This window comes from Apus apus, chromosome 5 (genome assembly GCF_020740795.1).
Source record: "Apus apus isolate bApuApu2 chromosome 5, bApuApu2.pri.cur, whole genome shotgun sequence".
Taxonomy (NCBI): domain Eukaryota; kingdom Metazoa; phylum Chordata; class Aves; order Apodiformes; family Apodidae; genus Apus; species Apus apus.
Genome location: NC_067286.1, coordinates 39746211 through 39768215, shown reverse-complemented (window position 1 = coordinate 39768215; position 22005 = coordinate 39746211). Strand labels below are relative to the sequence as shown.

General features: G+C 44.3%; 2 protein-coding genes across 13 annotated transcripts in view; one reads left to right on the top strand and one right to left on the bottom strand.

Annotated features, from left to right (window-relative positions):
- RALGAPA1 (Ral GTPase activating protein catalytic subunit alpha 1) overlaps positions 1-15127 on the top strand; it is a 131784-nt gene extending 116657 nt beyond the window's left edge. For 7 of the 12 annotated variants that reach the window (XM_051620629.1, XM_051620627.1, XM_051620620.1 and 4 more), the window contains 3 exons: positions 5550-5674; positions 12053-12167; positions 13756-15127. In XM_051620629.1, coding sequence (XP_051476589.1) covers positions 5550-5674; positions 12053-12167; positions 13756-13852 — 337 coding nt within the window. In that variant the 3' untranslated portion in view covers positions 13853-15127. Of the gene's footprint in view, positions 1-5549; positions 5675-6324; positions 6356-12052; positions 12168-13755 lie in introns of those variants that run through there. The other 5 variants (XM_051620628.1, XM_051620626.1, XM_051620618.1 and 2 more) reach the window with 3 other exon arrangements.
- A 2183-nt stretch (positions 15128-17310) lies between these two features.
- Positions 17311-18690, bottom strand: INSM2 (INSM transcriptional repressor 2). The gene is made up of 2 exons (XM_051622023.1): positions 17878-18690; positions 17311-17796 (listed from the first exon to the last, which is right to left on the bottom strand). Exons 1-2 carry the CDS (start codon positions 18688-18690, stop codon positions 17311-17313), a joined length of 1299 nt encoding a protein of 432 aa, XP_051477983.1.
- Between the last annotated feature and the right edge of the window lie 3315 nt (positions 18691-22005).

Genomic DNA, 22005 nt, shown 5'->3' with positions numbered 1-22005 from the left:
TCACTGAGCAGGTTTCCCCAGCATCATTCTTCCCTCCAGAAGCTGCTGAGGAAATCTGTCTTGATAAAACTTTTTCTGTATTTCTTTTCCAGAAGTGTTAAAGAGTTAGGCATATAAGCACTCTGTTCATCTGATCCGAGTTCCTCCCATCTAGCCTTATAGGTGCCTGAGTCTAAAATAAAGGTGATGAGAATCTCAACACACCAAATGCCTAGTCTTGGATACCTCTGAAGTTCACAGGTATCTAAAGCTTTCATTGCCACCTTTCCCTAGAAATCTGCCCATGTCACCACGCAGTAGAGCTGCCTGAGTCCTTCCCTATATCCTGAACAGTCAAATGCCCAGTTCATGTCTCTCTCTATCCATTGAGGAGGAGGTGTTTCTTTGCTCATCTGACCTGCAAGACAGCACCGCTAAGAGTTTTGAAGGTTTACTCGCTGGATTAGGGCCCACACAAGCTCAACAGGTGGTAACCTCCTAGTTACATCAATCAGCCAGGAAATGAGAGAGCATTTTCCAATTCTGAGGCCACATCTTCTGCCTCTTACAAAACTGTTCTAACCGTTGGGACTGAGGACATTTTGTAATCAGCCACACTCCGTTCACTGCTGAAATTGCTCTTTATTTAATAAAATAAGATCTCCTCTGAATCACAAGGAAAGTACATGCTCATCTGTATAGCCAAATGGTTTTGGTGCTTTCCTGGGAGAAAAGAGTCCCTGGATTCCAGTCCCTGCTCAATAAGTGTTTGTTATCAAATGGTCTTCAGAGCTGGAACTAGGATTTCTTTTCCAGCCCTTCAATAGATTACAGAACTGTTAAGTGCCATATCCTTAATTAAAGCCTTGGAAATTTTACTCCATGTTGAAACTGCTCTTTCTTCATTTTGTTCTGCCTTAATGACATTTTAGGATTGGTATTCCCTGGATGAATGTAACATAATAATAATGCATCCGCTCTTCCTTAACTGCAAAACGCTTGATAGATTTATTGTCAAGCATTTTATTCAGTTCTAAAGCTTAGAGGCAGACTCTGAGAGAAGGATGAGTAAGAAGAATGGAAAGAAAACATGTGGTCAGAATGACACAATAGATCTATGGAAATGACTCTGAGGAGTTTCATTCAACAGGAGGACTGGAATCATAGAGATGGTAGAAGAGGCTGAACAATGGGAAGTACAGGATTTTGTAGAGATTGCATGATTAAAGTTGCAGGAAAGGAAAAATAAAGACTGAACAGCTAGAGACATGGGAAAATGTAGCAAGCAGATTACTTCACCAAATTCAAGGATGACAAAGCCATGGATAAAAAAATTGAGGGAATTGTTTTGGATATAAAAGAAAAATATTAGGATGGTGGATGAAGATGAAAGGAGAGCTGTCTTATTGTGGCATATATATACATATATATACACATACTTAGCATGGACTCCAGTCTCATTATCTTGAGATGGAGTACAGCACAAGACAGATGTTTTTTGTCCCCAGAAATAAAAAAGCCAAATATCAAACTCAAGACAACAAATCAAGGCAGATACAGAATTTCAGGGAAATGTGCAACAACAGTAGACAGAACGAATGGTTGTGTGACTTACACAGCAAGGGACCGAAGTCTTCCAAGCAGTTTTCTTTGTTTCTTTTTAGATAAACATTGTAACAAAGGGGAGAGTTTGAGGGGGTTTTGCGAACACTTCTGGAGACCTGGTGCTAGGCATAAGAAGCCAAATGGAAGGAGGGTACAAAAGTACCTATCTAAAAATGTCCGTGTGAGTGAGAGCAACTGTGTTAACTGGCTGGAGGCAAGAGTAGTTTTGATAAAATGGATCAAATGGGTATGGACTATAAAGTTACAAAAAGTAGCCTGCATTTGTGCTAGGGAGTGGCAGACCGATGGTGATACTGCTCAGATGGGACAACCTCTTCAGGTATGTTCAGAAAGTGGGTTCTACTATGCTCTTTAGTAGACATGAGGAAGAATAAAATTCATTTGTTGAGTCAAAGAAGAAGATATGACAGTAACTGAGGTGTAAAATAAGAGCCTAGATAATTTATTCATGTAGATGGCTAGAGAAAGTTTTTAGCTCAGATGATGCAAAAAGCATCTTCAAGGTGTAGATGTATTCTGTCATAGGAATTTAAACAGACCTTCAATTTAAAAAGTGATACAATCAACAATGATGGGAGATTAGGCGAACACATGAGATGTTGTTTTTCAGACAGATGAAGCATAAGTTAGTGATCTGACAGCCAGGGTTTCATTGCTTGTTCCCAAATGCAAAACTATCAGTCTGAAAAATTGCCTGTTTACAATAATAGTTGAAAATTGAAATAATTGTAGATGTAGAGAACAAGTAATGCAAGTGAAATTTTAGCTAGAGGGACTACAACCCTCAGGTTGACCTATAAGGGTATGATTTCTGATATTTTTCTTGTATTGATTGTATTTTTCAGAACAGTATCTTCTGAAAAAGGTTAATGAAGTCATTAGATTTTTTGTTACACTTTTCATGGATTATGTATCTGCAAGTTTTTAGCTGACAGGTTTTTAAGTACTGGTATGTAAAGGGTAAGTGAATAGAAGATAGAATTATCCCAGTCTGAGCTAGGGCAGGAGTTCAGAGGAGAGCATGGAAGTTCTCAGTGCACAATACAGCATCTTTGGACTTGCCGTTCGCATCAGATTTTGTTTGGTTTTTAAGCAGGGTTCTGTTTTTAATAAGCTGTGGATGGTTTTGTGGATTGTTAGGACGAGTGGCAACCTGGCTAGCCATGAATAGCTTTTCTCTAGGCATACCAGATGTGCATTTGAATCGGACTTCTAGAACAGATATAAGCGTGTCCTCTCCACTGTGTAATGAAAACATCATTATCCTCAGCATCTGTGTCAAGACTTCTTTATTTGGTTAGGAGGTAGGTACCTAGATTAGAGAATGAGAATGTCCTTGTCACATTCAAAGCAGTAACTTTCCTTCATTTATACCTTATTTGTATATAAGCTTTGGATATAATAGGATAAACTAAAAGGTTTCCTTTAGAAACCTCTGAAAGTAGAGCATTTTAAAAGCATGTAGGTGCCTCCACCTTACTTTTTCATGAAACATTTTACCTATTCAAGCAGACTTTTAAAAACAGCTTGTTTTGATAGCAGCCTGTTCTCCTGTGGGCCTTCAGCCTTTGCTTCCTGGCAGCACCTTTGGTGCGAAAAGAGAGTGATCAATTGGGAGACTATCAGTGCCAGCATGCATAGAGTGATAAGTTAACACACCACTGGGAATTTCTAGGGCCCACCAAGATACTTCACTTCTAATGTGCTAACAAGCTCATTTTTCTACCTCTTGCCTCTTCAGTTATTTTTTTTTTTCTCAGAAGAGCTTAGAAGTTGAGTGCATCAGGCATAATGAAAAGCTCTGTAGGAGGGAGAAGCAATAACCCCATTTTTCCCTTTTCAGCCAAATAGAAAATTAGTTTCTGGTAATACACAAAGGCCAGTATTTTTTGTGCAAGGGGCACTGCTGTGAATCAAAGGACTCTATTAAACTGCAGAAAATTCAGCAGCTGTGCATCTCCCCCAATGAAAAAAGTGCTTTTCAACAAGTTGTGAGATACGTAGTATTATTTAGACTTCAACCGTCAGTTTCATCCTCTACCCCTTATACATAGCCTCTTAAAAACCGTGCTATATTACTGTCCTCTCTTAAGGCTCAATACTGTGTTTATCCCTCAACCTAAGAACTGTTACAATGGGGATTTTTAGATTTTCTTTTGTCCCAGTGCTTCTATTATAGCTTCTCCTGCCTGAGACTTCTGCTGAGGATCAGCTCTTTCAGGATCCAGGAAGAACTTGGAACACAGTTTTTGGAGGGAAAATTGCTTCCCAGTTTCACTATGTAACCACGTAGTGGTCTAAGTAAGTACAATGAAGACCAGTTTATTCACTAGAAGTTGTTTTCAGGTCATATATTCTCTGTACATTTTTCCATGTTTTGATACACTGCAAAATCTGCTGTAAATATTGTACAGAAAATAGCAAGAAAAAGGTTTCATAGGAAAAGTTCTGTACTTGTGGAACTATAGGTTTAAAATCTAAGATGAAGGGTATTGCTTCCAGCTGTAATTTGGGGCTGAGAATTTTATTGCTTATTGTAACTGAAAATAGTATCATTATTTATTTTAAATGTTAGCAGTTGTTATTAAAAATACTAATTATTTGTAATGCAGTTTTTATGTTTGGATTGCTAAAAAAACATGTGCAAAGTTAATATTATTCCCATTTCACAGGTGGTGAAACTGAGTCAGAAAGGTAGTTTCCTCACTGCCCCTGTCCTCCCCAAAAAGAGAAACAGGCCTGAAATCAGGCCTGAAATCAGACCCCATAGCCTTCAAGAAACTGCTTCTGGGTGCATTCCTCCACAGCATGCTAATTTATTTGGGTTTGCTTAGGAAAATAAAATAGAACTATGTAAGGAGAAAGTTTTCTCACTATCTACAAATATAATATGAAAAAGAAAAGTGTACACAAGCATAAACGCCAGTAAAAATTTCTGGTAATTTTATAGTTCTATAAGATAACTGGGGAAGATCTTCCTTATTCAACATATTGAGTCCAGCTGGAGAACTTTTAAAAGTTGTGAGAGAAAAGGTTAACTGATTTCTCAGTTCAGGAACTATACGACATGAAGTCAGCATGGTAGTTTTTCTTGATAATTGTATGTTGCTGCCTGCTGCTCTACATTTTGACAGCCATTTCCATAGTTGCTTTCATGAACAGCAGAAATATTCTTTCTCTTTCTCGCTCTCTCTGTGCTAACAGCACAATCAGGCCTGCTGAAACAAGAAGCCTGGAGAGGGTCCCTCAAAAGCAACAACACTTCAAGATACCAGTCTCTTGTCAATAATATCAGAGAGGGAGAACACAGGAAAAAGGAAGAAGTACAGTATTTTGCTGTCAGTGCCCTGCCGACACCCTGTTAGCCAGTGTTCAAGGGTCCTGTGGATTCTTTGCAAATATTCTTGCTTGTTTTAACAGCATAATTGACAAGTTATTTTTCCCAATACTTACATTTCACTATATATTTATCTTAACTCTACATGTGTGTGTGTGTTCAGGGATTACAGAAGCAGTTTCTTATGGAAAAGTGCAAAATTGTTTATTTGATTAATGCTAAGGTTAATTTTCATGCTATACCTTTTATAAAATTTTTAACATTTTTATATTTCTTTGTACCCAGAGTGCAGCCAAATCAGTTACTTAAAATAGAGTGCTTAGGTTGCTGTTGTTGGGGAAAAAAAAAAACAACAGAATGTTTTGCATAAGATGTGAAAGAAAGACAGTTGAACAATAAGGTTTACGTTATTCATGGTTTATCTTACAGTTAATATTACTTCAGTGCATCAGATAGTATCATAGTTATGTAAAGAATTTAAAATAAGCATGTACAGTCACTGAAATATGTGGTATGTACTTAACCAAAATAAGTGAATTACAAGGCACTGATATTTAGCAGTCACAGTACATGGTATAAATTGATCCTTAATTCTTGGCTAAACCAGTTATGAGGAGAGAGCTCGGTATCTGCAAACAATTGTTCAACACCATCTAGAGCCTACAACTTTTGAGGATTTTGCTGCTCAGGTTTTCTGTCCAGCACCTTACCATCATTTGCCCTCAGAGACAGGTAGGAAGTACAGCAAAGAACCGTTTTTATATCATCCTCTTTGAAATGCAGTATCCTTACTTATAAAAGCTAAAAATTCAGACTTTTGCACATTGTTGAGAGTTACCATTAATTTCAAGGACTAAATGTACTTATTTGAGAACCCGGCCAAAGTTGCTTTTAAATCTTTGTTCTGTTGCCTGGCCTCATGAGCCATAGCCTGGCATTAAGATTTGGTAAGCTACTTTAATATAGCAACCAAACCCTGTATTTTTACAGTGAATTTTATTGCATCCCCCAGTATAAAGTCTCCATGAAAACACTGGTACTTCCTCATCTAAACTAGTTCAGGTAGACCCATTCTTTAATCTAAGTACACCTTCCCTATATTAAAGCTTTAAGGCTCACTACATTTTTCAAATGTAAGGTTTTAACTTGGAAATCTGAGACCCTTACAATCATCAAATTTGTTTCCAGGTTATTAGCTGCAAAGTTGGTTTTAAGGTCATTCTTGCTTTCCAGTAGAACACCTGTTTTATAAGAGGATTCTGCATTTTCAATTACTAATGAGAAAATCGGTAAAAAAAAAATGAGTAACTCAAGGCCTTCCTGTTCTGAAATTTCTTGAACTCCTTATGATTATTTAATTATTTTATTTCCCCTCTTTTTAGATCATTAAATATCAGTTCTGTATATCTGAAGGTAAGACAAAGTGTCCAAAAAAACCCTTTGTTCCTCTTACTTTTACTAGAGCACTAAGCTTGTAACCAAATTGTATGCAAACTTTCCTTGTTGCCCTTGTTCACACTAAAAAGAATTTCACATTGATTGAGAAATGACCACTACATCTTCTTAAAGTTTTAGTCTTTTACTAACCTCAGGTCTGCATGAAGCACTAACACTGGTTCTGGGATTAAGGTAACTAATGATAGAGACAGTTGTTGAATGAGTAACACTTTATTGTGTTGACCGTTGTTTCTCAGCATGAACAAGTAGTACTGGATGGCAGTGGTGTGTTTTGTACCCTGTACTGTCTTTCATTGATGTTGTAAGACATTCTGCAGTGATAACATAGGAGAGAAGGAGAAGAAGAATGTGTAACACTTGAAATGCCTTGTTGAGAAGTCTTTATTTATTGATGAACAAATCAAAATGCTTCTGTGGAAAAGCTGTAAATCTAAAGAAAATAAATTTTGTAAGAATAAATTAATTTGGCAAGTTGCTACCTCAAAATTTGTTTCTCAGTTGAAGAAATATGCAGGAATAAATTCTAAAGTTACAGAAAAGTTGTGATAGGAGTAGAAAGAATGACTGATAGATGTTAAAACATCGGGAATCCTTCACCTGAAAGTATAAACCGTAAGTAGAAATGAGGTGCAGATTCAAAGTATAATAAGTGGTGTAGTTATGCCAGTACAAATAGTCCAGACAAAAGGGAAACAAACTTAAAAGTCATTTTAAACTAATTAAATCAGTGTAAAAACATAGCAACATAATTTAAAACCTGTAACTAGAAGCATTAAAAACAATAACCAGGGATACCAGTCTATGCCACATTTCCTACCTCGTAAGTAAGTATTCAACACCAGACACTTCTGAATGGCTAATATATATTCTCTATTCTAGTGTAGTATTTGTTCTGCCTATTCACTTTTGGAAATCTAATTCTAGTCTAAATCGTTCTGCCCTCTTCCACTAGTTAATTCTTTCTGGGTGAAGCAAAGCTGTTTCTCTATGCTGGTTTGGTGCACTGGAGAACGCTGCTCTACAGTGGCAATTCCTGTATTCCTGTAAAAATTGTCATAGTCATACTTGCTATTCTCTAAAATGATCTGAAAAAAAAATATTTTTATAAACTTGATTTTAGACTTAACCTTTCTATCAAGTGTAATAACTTTATGCGACAAGGAGCCTCATCAATTATGTTGTACTTTACATCTGTGTAGATGTACATTTACATACCACAAAATGTGATGTCCTGTCCCAAGGGCCTCATTCTTCTGCACCTTGGGCTGCACAGTGGAACTGACCAACACATCAGCATCAGGAGCAGCCAGGAGCTTCCTAGGATGGACATGCAGCACAGTGTGACCAGCCACAGAGTCAGACAACCTGTCCCCAGACCCACCTGACTCTGAGCTTTCATTTTGGCACAGGGATGCTCTGGCAGTCCTGCTCACAGCCTGAGGGCTGACCCCCTTCTGTCCGGGGCTCCCGGGACTCTGAAACTCGGGACTGAGTGCCTGGAGTAGCACCACACCATCTGCCTCCAAGCTGACACTAGCGCGCACAAATTCTGAAGCCTGAGGGGGTATAAATCAACGCTACATCTGTCTGCCAAAAAGCTGACCCCAGGGCTTGGGGTTAGCCTGGAAACCCGTTTTCCAGTTCTAGGAAAGGCAGACCTATGTGCGAGGTGGCTACAGATGACCCAGGATGGACTGTGATCCCAGGGAAGAGTCCACCAGATTGACTATGAAAAACCTACATATCTCTATGATTCCAGGGTCCCTACAACAGGCAAAATTTTTGAAAGATATGTGAAGAGTTCTAAATTGTGCCAGGATTGCACATAGGAGTGGCCTGGGAAACCACATATGCTCATCACCCAAAGTTTGACTCAGACCAAACCTTGCTGGCTCCCTGCCAGGCGTTTCTGTGTCATCTGCAGATTTCTGACCAGCCTCTAAAACTACATTGCAATTTTTTGAAAAAATAGAAAATAACTCATTTATGTCCATATTTTTTTAAATGAAAAATAACCAACCAGAAGAGACTAGAAAATACTTCCACATTTCAGATATTACAAATTTGATCATTTAATTGGATCATGATCTCCAATATTACAATTGCTGAATATTTTTAATTTTCATAAAATATTATATACAATTTCTTCTTCTAAAAAAGATATATAGAAACTGTGAAGCTACTGTACCAGGTTGTTGTTGTTGTGATCCTGTTGGCTGGTTTCAACATGCCAGTTTTTTCATTTGAGCTATGATAATAGAGCAAATAGAGAACATTCTATTCAGTAACAAGCTCTGTTTCCTCAGACTGACGTATTTTATCAAAGGCTCAGCCCTCAGCAAAAAGTCGTTTCCTTCCTTACAGTGGTTGCTCTTCGATACAGTGTGATTGTAGCTGCTGCTGTTTTGTCTAGATACTTAGTTTGGCCTGTGCAAATAACCTGACAAGCCCAGCCATCCCATGTTTAGGAACCTGACTAGTGTAGTGGATGTGTACATTTAAAAAAATTAAGATTTACCTGCACTTAATCACAGAATATAAATCAGTTGCCTCTGTATTTTTCCTTGTGCTCACTCTATTAAATAGAGTAACTGCAGATTGTTAAACGGAGTAACTCCTGCTATACAGCTATTGAGTAAACCACATTTCTGTGACACCAGAATAGGTTGAGGGAACTGTCAATGGTCAGCTCGATGATATTGAAGGGCTTATTGACCCCAAGATTCTGAGCTTTAGATTGTATTGATGTCTTGGGTTTGGGTTTTCTCTATCTTCTTTTTTTCCTTCCTTCATACTAAAAATAGTACCTCAGTATAGTAAACCTTACAAAGAATGGGCCTCTCTGCCTCAGTCATCCTGTTTTCCTTGTGATAAAAGCATCAGGCTTTTTTCATCCCAACAATCATTCCTCTTATTTTCAAGTCTATGTTGAGAACAATTCTGCTGCCTCACTCCCAAAGTAGGTGGGGATTCTAGCAGACAGGCAGGGAAGCAGGGAATGCAGAGGTGTTATGCCTTTGCAGATCAGACTGGGGGTGCTTTTCCCACTGTAAAAGGGTCTAAGCAGCACTTGTTGATGGCAGTGGTTGAAGTTTGTGATTGGAAGTGAGGAAAAAAATACAGAAATGAGGGCTGTATGTCTGGCAGGGCTGGAAAGAATTTCACATTATCCCTTCTCCAGTCCAAACTCTGGAATATGTTTGTATTTTTCATTCCAAAACTGAGCAAAACCTCAAAACTGACTGAAATTTACAAAAAAAAAAAAAAAAAAAAAAATTAGAACAACTGAAGCTGAAACTTTATGCACGGAACTATTGTCTATAAGTCAACCACCTGGATGATAGTAAGTTGAGGGTGGTCAGCACTTTGAGGCAGTAAATTCAGTGTGAACCGCTAGAGACCCAAACAGATCCATTTTCTACATTTAATGAAATGGGTCCCCTGGGGGGGAAAGTACAATTGTCCATTAAAAAGCATCCTGTGCATGCACACAAGGGAACAAAATTAAATTTTTATTTTGACATTTTCTAGTTTTTTAATGTTTGACTTGACATATTTTTTTGTCTTGTGACAACACTTTCCTTGTGTAATCCCTTACACTTTTATTTTAGGGCATAGGGCAAAGGACAGATTCTGTAATACTGATTAACAGCCACATGATCTTGCTTTGCAGCTGCTTTTGCAGTCTTCCTCTCTGCATCCACTTTTTGCTTTCTTTCCTCATTTCCCCAGATTAGTGAGAGACTTAATTCCTTGACTCTAGCAAGGCTCTGCTGGGCATGAAAGAGAACTTGGCTGGGTTTGGACTGAAATTTGTAAGAGTGGCAAAGGGCCCAAGCTGTACAAAAATGATTGCCCTTTTCCCTGGAGGTCAGGCAGGGAGGCTGAAGTATCTTTAAAGACCACTGAAATTTACCAACATGCAGAAATGGTATTTTCCTCTGTGGTCGTTCTCAGAGGTGGCACTCAGGGAAATGTTAATCCAGACAATGAGGTGTGATAAAGCTAGACATACTAAGAGTAATCTTACCAGGCAGCATACTGGCAGGCTCTGCTCAGTGAATTTTTCACCTCTTTGAAAGTCAGAACTGATGAGCGAGGTGAGTCGGCACAACCTGTGTGTTACGATAACTCTGGATTCCTCCACCTCACCTACCCCACCTTGCTTCTAACTCAGTTTCTGTGTAGTTAGGACTCTACATTTAAATAGTTAGTTTCCGAGTCAAATAACCAACATACTGTTATTAGAAGATCCTAAAATTTTCAAATGGAGCATGAAAATGTCGCATTTCAACTTTGTGGATCCACCTCCTTGTTCAGAAGCAATTGAAGTGCCTTTACATTATGGCCCCAAAATATCATAGCTCATTGGCTATGATATTTGTCACTTGTCAAGCCTAAGAGATGAAAAATCTGGATCACTTCCTGACTTTTTCAACCTCTTAAAAATCCTAACATGTCTATTTTGTTTATTCTATAGAACTTTCTGGTTCTAGATCAATTGTCAATAAAGCCGTCTTATTTAACCCTATTTTTATGTTTTGGATAACTAAATATTTCATTTTGTAGAATGAATATTATCTTTAGATAATAGAATAATAGAATTGTGTAGAATATTATCTTTAATAACATTTTACAGTGAAGATTTTAAAATTGGGAAGGGAAACAAAACCTGCAAAATTTCTATGTACCACATTTAATATCCACGTGTGTATGTGCGTAAGTATGTACATATAGATATATATGCTTATCTAAAATCCAAAGAAATTGAGTTACTAATCAGACTGTTGATTTCTGTCAGACTTTAATATATTTTAAGTGCCATTATTCTTCACTCTTCTGGTGTGGTATGTTCAGATGTGAAAATCACTTTACATGACTTCTGTTCTTCAATAGCTCTACATCAGTTTCTTAAAAAAAAATGGGATTGCATGTGAATCTATGCTTCTGACTTCAGGAATTAGAAACAAGATATGACCGGAATAATACCTTAATTGAAATAATGGTTTAGGGGATAGGATTTTCTTTATCCAACCCATGATAAAATTTTATACTAAGGTTTGACACTTCAGCGCAGACTAACTAGCTTAAATATGATGTTTTTTCTTCTTTATGTCATTTTGAGAGTCTCACAATGAGACTAGCTATAAATTTAGCATACGTAATAATAGGAAACAGCTGGAGAGCAGAAGCCATGTATTGAGTTGCCATTTGTTTTTCCTTCTCAATTGTGTGTATGTGTGTGGGTATTTAACTGTTTTCACAGACCTTAAGCGTTTCAGACAATGTTTAGGATGTATCTTGGTTGCTATGAATAAGGTTGCTGGATCTGGATAATGTTATAGAATTCTTTTCTTTCTCTCTCCCTTCCTTTTTTTCTTGTAATGCTTAGTTGGTAAGTATGACACCGGATTTCAGAGCTGTTGCTTCATTGCACATAACTAACTCATCACTCTCTTTAACCTGTAGCATGAGCAGCAATTGCATAATGAAATTCGAAATTCCTTCTTCTGTGCTCATCTGTTAATACCCTTCAATCTCTGCGGTTTGTGTCTCATGTCTCACACCTGTTATCTTTTATCTTTTCTCCCCCCCCCTTTCCTCACTTCTTTCCACTCCTCCTTCCTCATCACTTCTTCATTCTCAACAAAGAAAGAAATGCTGTGATATTTCTTCTCCTTCCAAAACCTCCACTAGAAAGCATTGGCCACATCAAGGTAAAGGGCAAAGGCTTGAAACGGAAGGTCTTTCACGCTAGCTGTGAATGGTATGCTGTGCAAAACAACAACGGTTCTTTTCTGTTCTCTATCTTCCACCATTTGCAATGCTTTAATTCCTTGTAAAATTAGAACAAGATAGAATTTCAGAAAATGAGACTGCATGTTTCCCTGCCTGCCTTTTTCTGTAAGGCACCGTGAGTCAGGCATTATCGTGCTTTTCCAGATTGTTTGGCAATGAAGTACCTAGTTCATGAACAGAATTACTGGCACCAGCTGGGGAACAAATAACAGCCCTTTCTTCTCCCTGTCACTTCAATGGGTTGTGTCAGTTTGAAAAAGATAGAAAGTACCGTGGCCATCCCTCTGGAGCAGGCAGGTGATGGACCAGGCACAGAGAACAGCCAAAAATCACAGAGGTGGATGACAATATATTTTAAATGCACTCTTAGACTTCTTACCTGATGACCTCATTTGATTTTAGAAGAGTCTCTCAAAGTAAATCCTGATCAGTTTTGAATAGTTTTTGCACCCCTTATTCATGAAACTTATACTGAGGGAGAAGGATCTTCAGTTCTGATTATTTTTAAAAATTACCAGTAATAGCATGATGTGGAAGAAATAATGAGTGATATTCTGGCTTACTGAAATCAGCAGGGGTTTCCCCATTGAATTCTGCAGGACTAAGCTTCTGTCCATAATTTACCTGGGTCAGAAGCAATCAGTGGTAACTGTGGTAGCTGAGTTCAATCAGGCTGTCAGCCTCTGTAAATGGTGAATTAAAATACAGTTTAGTTTTGTGGATGTGAGTTCATAGTATTAATTTTAGGTATCTAGGAAGGAGAATTTAATTTTTTATTTTGTATTTTCTCCTTTTCCCTTTGTAACTCTACAGAAGGAGGTTTGGAAATGGGCTGTCTGTAAGGAAGAGCCTTGTCCTCTTGCAGTGGGGACTCTGGGCCCACTTCGCCGTAGCTGTGGGCACCAGGCTAATGAGCTACATTACTAACGAACTACATACCATTATCTCAAATTCATCTTGTTCCTTTTACAAAGAAATGTTAATGTATAGTGCATCCAGTTAGTATGATCTGTTCAAGCTTCTGCCTTGTGGGCCCTGTAGGAATTTGCCTTTTGGAGCACCAGCTAAAGTTGGGATGGGAGAAGGTGTTTTGCTCTCCCAGTTGCCCCCCAATTCACTCCACCTCTTCAGCTGCATTCCTAGAGCTCCCTTCATGCACAACGAGCTGTTAACCTTCATGTTCTCATTAAAGACTGGTTTCTTCAGGGTTGTGGTTTGAATAATGACTCCCCATCCCTGCAAGGGAACTGGAGGTGTTTGTTCTCCCAGTTAGCAGGAGAACATCGCCCACTTCAGTGCTGCCTCAGTTGCCAAGAGTGAGGGGGTTCTGCAGTCCTGTAGCTCAGTGGTTTCTGGCATCATCTTTTCTCTAGAGGTGGATTTGTGGCAGTCACTAGCTCCACATGCGGTACCATCACCCACAGCTGGTAAAGGGCTAGGAGATGCTGTGGGAGTGACAGCAGCACTGAAATTCCTCTCTGCCCCCTGTGAATAGATTCCACACTGAGAGTGCAGAAGGTGGCACTGACCCATCTGGTTCTCGCTGTCCTCTGCAGGCTTCTGCCCAGAGACTCAGCAGGGAGAAACTCCAGCAGCAGCAACAGCACAGGTGGATGGAACAGACTTAGCCTCTCCAATGTCTCCTCGGACTAGCAAGAGCCGCATGTCCATGAAGCTGCGCCGCTCCTCTGGCTCGGCCAACAAGTCCTAAGCAGCGAGATGCCTGCAGCTTCCTGTGACCAGCAACCGGCCCCCCTCCCCAGCCGCTCACCACTCACCCCAAGGATCATGTCTCACATCTGTGCCCAGCCCCACGTGCCCCTTTGCTGTATGTATATTTTAAACTGTGACACTGGAATTTTACTTTAGTATTTTAGCTCTTGGGGTTGTTGTTTTGTGGGGTTTTTTTCTCAGACTCCAGGCTGCCTTTTCTTTTTTTCCTTTGTGTTTTGTTTTGTTTTTTTCTGTGCAGTTTGTCCTCTGCACCTTTTACCTTCCTGAATGATTACAGTATCTTAACAGTAGCCATTTTTAACTCTTGAGTCACATACTGAATTGGAAACTGCAGTTTGATTACACTGTATTTATTGTGCCCCATTGCAATTTTCTCTGTAACAATGGAAGAAATATGTACAATTTGAAAATGAATGTACAATTTTAAATTGAAGTTGCATTTGTAAAGTCTTTGTCGGATATCACAATGTTAATGCACACAATGTGTACAGATTATTTATGTTAAAAATAAAGTAGGTTGACGGCCTTTCAAGCAGTGTAGAGTCCAAACGAAATAACTTGCTTGTAGCACCAACTCTTTCTTCACAAACAACATATCATTTCATAACTGTGCAGGTGATGCCATAATCTATGCCAGAAAAAAAATCACTGTCTGAAATTCTACTTACACATGGCTTCCCAATATTTTTATAAGGTTTGCTTTTCCAAGTGGTATCAATACTAAATGCCATCAAGTTTCATGGTTTTTAGCCTTTTATCTCCGGGCTGCTGGGTCTAGATGTATATTCCTGTTTCTTACACTTAAATAAATAAATAAATAAATAAAAGGCACTTTCCTGATAGAAATTCATTGCTCTGATGATGTGTACTAGGGAAGAAAAGGGAACATGCTCCAGGAGCCTGGCCTAAAATGCTGACAATTCCAACCCTCTGAGTGCAGATTAGTATACACGTTCCACCCGCCTAGAGATGTTTTCCTACAAAAGATGAAATGCTCACATTTTGAGTCTGGCAAACAACAAAATGCTGTTAAAAAATGTAGCATGACATTGGTACTAACTGCATGTGTAAATACATCATATGGGCAACAATAAAAAGATAAATTATGTATTGTCATTCATGTAGTATCTACAAATTTGTAATGGTTGAAGAGAAGACATACTATTTAATAACACAATAAAATTATTCTTACCACCTTTTGTATATCAATGATTCACATCAGTGATTAGATTCTTACTCCCAAGTTATAGAAGAGTAGCATATTACACATGGAGCAGCTAAGGGTGATACACAGCTTAGTTTTCAGTTGTATTAAAAAGTACCCACAGGTTCTTAGGCACTCTTTCCCAACCCATCACAAGAAGGCTGCACTGACAGCTTTTCCCCAGGTCTAGTAAATACAACCCACATAGCTCCGCAGGTACCGCAGAGCACCCGACCTTCCCTACTGCAGGCTGGTTGCTCCAGTGCTAATTGTAGGAGCAATTATTAATCATCAGTCCAGAGCCCTTTGTCTTTGACTTCACAACTGGAGAAAGTAGAGCATTTATTTAAAAAAAATATATATAGTGACCTTCTCCAGGGGAGAACTCGTTTAACTGCATAAATGGGCATTTTAACCTAAATCTCCATTACAACAAATGATGGGAAAATGCACAACTTCACGGAACATGCTTTGTTTCTGACATATGGGAAAAGCAAGCTCTGAGTTCAGCCTCCTTCGTCAGACAGCAAATCTTGGCTACTTAAGGTTATATTGTATTAATTAATTTGTCCAGGTCCTGGAACTTAAACAAGGAAGTTCATGAAGCACATATAAAACAAAGCACTTATCTCTTGCTTTCAGCCTTTGGGCATGATACATGTGAATCTTTTGTTGTGCGCAGCAAAATGTAAAACTACAGAAATAACTGCTTTAGAGGATGCTAATCTAAGGAACAAAATATTTTGCATGCTCATTTTGGAGAGAGTGTTAGAACAAAGGCTACGGCTGGGATCAGTTTGTTTCTTCAGAAATCAACAGCTGCCCCACTTTGCCCTGCTGAATTCAAGAAAGGCGTGAGCTTTGTTTTAAATCCTTATTGAATTTGCTTGCCCTTATTTTTAGCCTCATCTGCTATCACATGTAGAAACAAGCTCCTGTGCATGGAAAAAGCCAATAAATAAATAAATTAATAAATTAATTAATAAATACCGGCTGAAATGTCAGTAGCTGGTAAACTCGACAGTATTTCAAAGCAGAGCACCAGTAAAGCCAGGGAATACACACAGTGGTGGCGTTGCTGGAGGTGGGTCTGGCCAGGGAAGAAGGAAGGCAGCCTGTCACCGGTGCTTCAGCAACGCTTCGAAAGCCTGTCCCATGTCCTAGTGCTGGCTGTTCACAAGACTTGGAGGAGCTCATATAAACAGCGCAGCCCATGGAGGAGAGGGGTCGGAGGCTGCCTGAAAAAGCTCAGGCGTGGACAGGGATTCTCCACCTGCCCGCAACACGGGGGCTGGCGGGGCCACAGGCTGCCCGTCCTGAGGAGGCTGGGCTGTGCTTCTCGACAGTCCGTGCCCCATTAACGAGCCCCGCTAACGAGCTGCTAGGGGAGCGGGTCTGACACGGGCAGCTGCTGGCGACGTGCGCGCTGCCGACTGCACAGTCCTGGAGTACAGAAAGGCAGGGTAAGCGGGAGAGGTGTACGTAGCTAAAGAAGACCAATACCTCCGTATTTTAATTAAGCAGACAGAACAGTTAATTTTCCTTACGTTTTGCTAGCTATTATATGACTTGACACTGACTTAATATGAACACTTACCTTCTTGACTACTTTACTACAGAGTACAGCAAACAAAACACCTCACAAGAACTTAAATGTTGAAGCTCAGGGGCTAAGGCTATTAAAACAAGGTCACTAGATCAGGCTCCTTTTCTCACGAAAAATAATTACTCTCTTTAAATGTCGTATATACAGTTGTACTTCTCTCCAGGGACCGGGAATAGCTACGGCAGATGTACTTCAGTGGGCGGACACCCGCCCTCCGGCACTGCCCGCACCCCGGGAGCTGCTCGCAGGGGCTGGCGCCAGCCCGGAGCCGTCCGCGCCCGCCAGCGCCCTCCGCCCAGGGACAGCGCTGCTCTCCCTGCCGGGCGAGGCCGGGCGCCCAGGCTGCGGCCGGACACCGCCCGTCGGCGAGACCTTCTGCCCGTCCGGCACGGGGCCGGTTTCGCTCCCCACCGGCGGAGGAGGCGCGGGAGAGCGGGCGTCCGCGGGCGGCTCCCCCTCCTGTGTAGCCGTGAGTACTGTGACTTTCCATAGGAATTACAGCGTGGACAGGACTCGCTCGGCTCGCCCGGGCTCCCGGAGCGATCCCATCGGGGGACGGCCGCGGGCCTAGCAGCCGGGCCGGACGGGCACCTGGAGCAGCAGGACCTGCCTGCTCTCCGGCGGGTGGCACTTGCTGGCGTGCCGCGCCAGCCCGGGCGCACTGAAGAAGGTGGCGGGGCAGTGCTTGCAGGGGAAGCCCGGCCGCTCGCCGCCCGCCGCGCCGCCCTCGGGGGGTCCGGCCGGCGGCGGCGGCAGCAGCAGCTCCTCCCGCACGGCGTGCCACAGCCGGTGCTTGTCCCTGATGTCCGCCGAGGGGAAGCGGGCGCCGCAGAGGTGACAGGCGAAGGCGAGCTGGCCGCGCTCCGGGGGGCCGAAGGCGGCGGGCCGCGCCGGCCCGTGGGTGCCCAGGTGCTTGCGGAGGTAGGCCTGCCGCCGGAACCGCTTCTGGCAGCAGGGGCAGGCGAACGCCTCCACGCCGGGGCCGCCACCGGGGCCGGGAGGAGCCGGGGCGCTGTCCGCCCCGCCGCGGTGCTGACGGGCCGGCGAGGGCGGCTGTGGCGGGGCCGCGGAGGGGCCGCGGGGCCGCCGCTCGGGGCTGTTCTCCTTGCCCGGCGGGGCGGCGGAGCCGTCGGCGCTGGGGCCGGGCCGCGGCTTGTGCCAGCGGCGGTGCGAGGCCAGGTTGGCGGGGCAGCTGAAGATCTTGTGGCACTCGGGGCAGCGGTACTCGACGCGCACGATGCGGGAGCAGCGGTGCTGGGCCAGCGCCAGCGGGTCCGCGTACTGCTCCTTGCACAGCTGGCAGATGAACTCGCCCAGCGGCGTGCGCCCCGCCGGGGGCCCCGGCCGGCCCTCGGGCCCCTCTTCCTTGATGCGCAGCCCCAGCACGGGCGAGGTGGTCACCTCGTCGGCGAAGCTCAGCTTCCGCGTGGCCTTGGCCTTCTTGGCCGGAGCCTTGGCCCGCGACGGCCGCTTCAGCGCGGGCACCGGCGGCGGCGGGGCGGGAAGCGGCGTGCGGGGCTGCAGCAGCAGCTTCTCGGCGGGCGGGAAGGACGCAGCCAGCGGGAAGGACTCGGCGGAGGCGGGGGAGCTGAGGCACCGCTCGAAGAGAGCCGCCCGCGGCCCCGCGGCGCTGCAGGGCCCCGCGGTGCTGCAGGGCCTCGCCGCCCCCCAGGCGGCCGGCTCCTCAGGCGGGACGAGCCCAGGGCCTCCGCAGCCGCCGCCGGGCGGCCACGTCGCGGGGCAGGCGGCGACGGCGCCCTCCTCCTCCTCGCCCTCCTCCTCCTCCTCCGCCCCCTGCCTGGCGGTGGTGCTGCCGCCCGCGGCAGGCGGCGGGGGGGGCGGCGGCGGGGCTTGCGGCGGATCTCGCTCTGGGTCCCGCTCCCGCGGTCGCGCCCGGTAAGAGCCGCCGGGGCGCCGGCTGCGCTTGACGAGGAAGCCACGCGGCATGGCGGGACGGGCGGCGGAGCGCGGCGCTCCTGGCCCGCCCGGCCTTTATACTCCCGTCGCCCGCGCCCGCCCGGGCGTCCTCCGCCCTCCGGCGGCCGCGGCCAATGAGGAGTTGGGGCCGGCGCTGGCGGCGGGGGGAGACGGTGGTCGGGCCGGGCCGCGCCGGGGCTGCCCGCTGGCGGGGCGGGCGCGCTCCGCCTGCGGGGCAGGGCGGGGTGTTCCCGAGCGGTCACCCTGCAGTGCGGAGCCGGAGAGACGGCTCCCGACGGGACGGAGAGAGGCGTGGGACCGGGAGCGGGGCTTTGAGAGAAGAGGGACCCCGCGCCGGGGCACGGCCGCAACTCCCGGCCGAGGGGGCGGTCAGGGTTCCGGCAGGAGCATCTCTGAGTGCTGCGAGAGAGGGTTTGTGCCAGGAGCCGTCCTTCACCGCCGCGGCCGGGCCGCTCCGCATGTCTTCCCTCTCAAGGGAGCGAGGGTTGGGAGCCTGCTCCGTCCTTCACACCGCTACATCCAGAGTTTTTCCACTAGTAGGGAGAAAGGTCTTGTGTTAAGGTGAGGTCTCCGTGCAGGAGCAGAAGTGCCGCTGCCGCTCAGGATGCTAAATCACTGTCTGTGTAATGGCTGGGGATGTGGTCCCCTGGCAGCCTCACGCATGAGCAGCATCCCGAGCCCAGCGGAGGCGAGATTGAGTTGTGGTGCAACAAACTGCAAAAGAGCCAGAAACTGCCCCCTTCGCCTCTCCAGCTGTGATTCCTGGCCCGTTTGGGGATGCCGTGAGCCTGGTGGCAGCTTGTGCATCCCTGAATCAAGGCGGTAGCTGCGTTTCCTAAAACAGCACTCGCCTTTGTAGGAATGCAGCTGTTTCAGTGAGAAATGAGGTGCGCTTACAGGGGATTGCCAGCAGCCCCTCCGGCCCCTCCAGCATCTGCTGTTCGGGCACTCGTTTATCCGAGGCCGGTGTGGAAGGCAGGGCAGTGGCATCCCGCCTGGATACCTGCTGCTTGCGGGATACACAAGATGGCGTGCCATTGAGAATGAACGGGCTCAAGCCTCTCTCCGTCCCTCGCCCAGGAACAGACATCCCTTGTCACCGTAGTACAGTCGGACTCACCATCTCGGGAGCATCCCGGGCAGGAGAAACTAGAGACCACCAGGAGAAAGGGAGAACCAGCAACTCTAGATTGAGGGGCCTTCTAGAAGTGGCAAGAAAGATTTGAAGCCTTTATGCAAGAACAGAATATGTCCCACCTGCTCAAAACACTCAGCCACTGGTCTGTGTAAGTGCTCTGATTATATTTGCTTAGCAAAGCATCTATCATCTTTTACATTACTCTCCTGTCACATTTTTCCTCCATTTTCATGGTTGCACTGAATTTTAGATTGGATTATAGACTCAGTAGGCTAGACATCACCCTTTGTCAGTACAAACTGCTGTAACTGGGACCGGTGAGCCACACTGCAGCACAATCAGGTCACTCCACTGTCTGCCTGCATTATTTTTGCCCAGTATTTGGGTCGACCTTTGTAACTGGGACTTCCCAGGTACATTTCTCACTGAATAACTGGATCTCTGGTGACAGATCCACTGTTTTATACAGTTCCTCCAAGTGATACATAAATAGTTATTGCAGTTTCCTCTTTTAAGCAGTGTTCCCATTAATGTTGTATTTGCTTTTGTCACCTTGCAAAAGCAGTCTGTGGTAGGCATGTCCTGGTCAGTTTCTGTCCCAAGGGCTGAGAAACCCAGCAATGCTTTTTCCTACACAGGAGCAGCGGGGGAGTGCAGGGCCAGTTGGAAAGCAGGTGCATTCAGTGTGTTTACTGGGACTCCAAACATTTTTCCAGTAAGAGCTATAAAATGGAGTTGCATCAGGGAGTTTCTTCAGGTCCCCAGATGTGGTCTGACATTGCCCAGATGTCACAGGAAAACTGGGAGTGTAGCTTAGAGTCTCCCCTCCCTAAGAGGGGAGAATCACTGCCGAGTTGGAATCACTGCTTGGCCTCCCCAGCTGCTGCCCCTTCTGCTGCGCTTCTCAGCTCTTCTCCATGATTTGGTGAGTCCGAGCCTCCCTCATGCTCCAGAGTTTGCTCATGGGACAGCCTTCTAGTACCCATCTCTGTTTATTATCAGTACCCCCTCCAGTTTGTTATCAGTTTCCAAGGTGGGACCCAAAATTGGAGAACCCATCATCCCATCATTGGTCTTGCTGCAGCACGTGCCAGCACCTGCAAATCTTTAACAGAAACACTCGCAAAATTGCTTTGCTATTCAAATTGTTGAAACCACCTTGTGACTCCTTTGCCTCAATAAACATACTGCTTCCCCAGTGCTGCCTCCCAGTGCCCACTTGCAGGGTCGTTGTTTTGTGATAACAGATTATTTCCCCTCTCTCCTCACATTCACAAGTGGGTTCATCCCTGGTGACTGGGCATTACACCCAGCTCTTGTAGCTTCAGAGTTTTCCAGTGTTACTTGGGTGTTCCAGTCTTACTCCAAAGTGTTACATGGGTCTGTCTTCTTGCCTTCAACTTTTACTTCTTCCAAAAAATTCTTGTTAGAAAATTCAGATAATTCATAAGGCTTTTTAACAATTTTGTCCACATTCCCCCAATCCCCGCAAAATCCTGTGGAAATTTGCTGTATTTTTTTTCACTGACTTGCTATGTTCCATTAGTGCTACCACACATCACACCGAGTGCAACACTAAACCCAACTGAACATCACACAATGGGGTACTTTATTTAAGGCCAAGGCTTCCCGAAGACTGAACCACATCATTGCTCCTGACCTTACACTACATTCTCTACCATCTGATGAAATCAGGTTGGAGTTGATCAAATATATTGGCAGCTTATGTGTGAAATTCATGCTCAGGTGACCTTAGATTAACCAAAGAGTTTATCCCATGGGAAATTGGAAATCGAACTTGTAGTGAAAAAAATGCACTAGCTGGTGGGGAACTAGTGGGGTGAGAACAAGAGGAACCAGTTCCTTCTCTCTAACCCTTTTTATCCTTAGACTATTCCCTCCTTTTTGGCTGGGGCTGAATGCCAGTGTGTTAGGGAACAGAAACCAGAGGGGTACGTGACTGCTCTGCCTCCCTTTTGGCAGAAGTCTCCTGTTTTGTGTGAAGGGTCTTTTACCCTTGTACATAACTTGGCTTCTAAAATAAACTTGTGAGACTCATTCAAGCTTTGTCAAGATTCAGCAATCAAATTCAGTGATGGCTGGATCAAGATGAGGATCTTCCAAAGCGAGGCCAGACTTCAGGTTTCTCTAGATGCCTTCCCCTGTCAGAGCAGAATGCTCTCAGT

What these genes read in the sequence shown, in the direction of transcription:
- INSM2 (XM_051622023.1), bottom strand. Translation starts at nt 18,690, where the DNA reads ATGCCGCGTGGCTTCCTCGTCAAGCGCAGCCGGCGCCCCGGCGGCTCT. An exon ending in AGCCGCGGCCCGGCCCCAGC is followed by an intron (nt 17,797 to 17,877) that starts GCCGACGGCTCC and finishes GCCCCGCCACAG; the next exon opens with CCGCCCTCGCCGGCCCGTCA.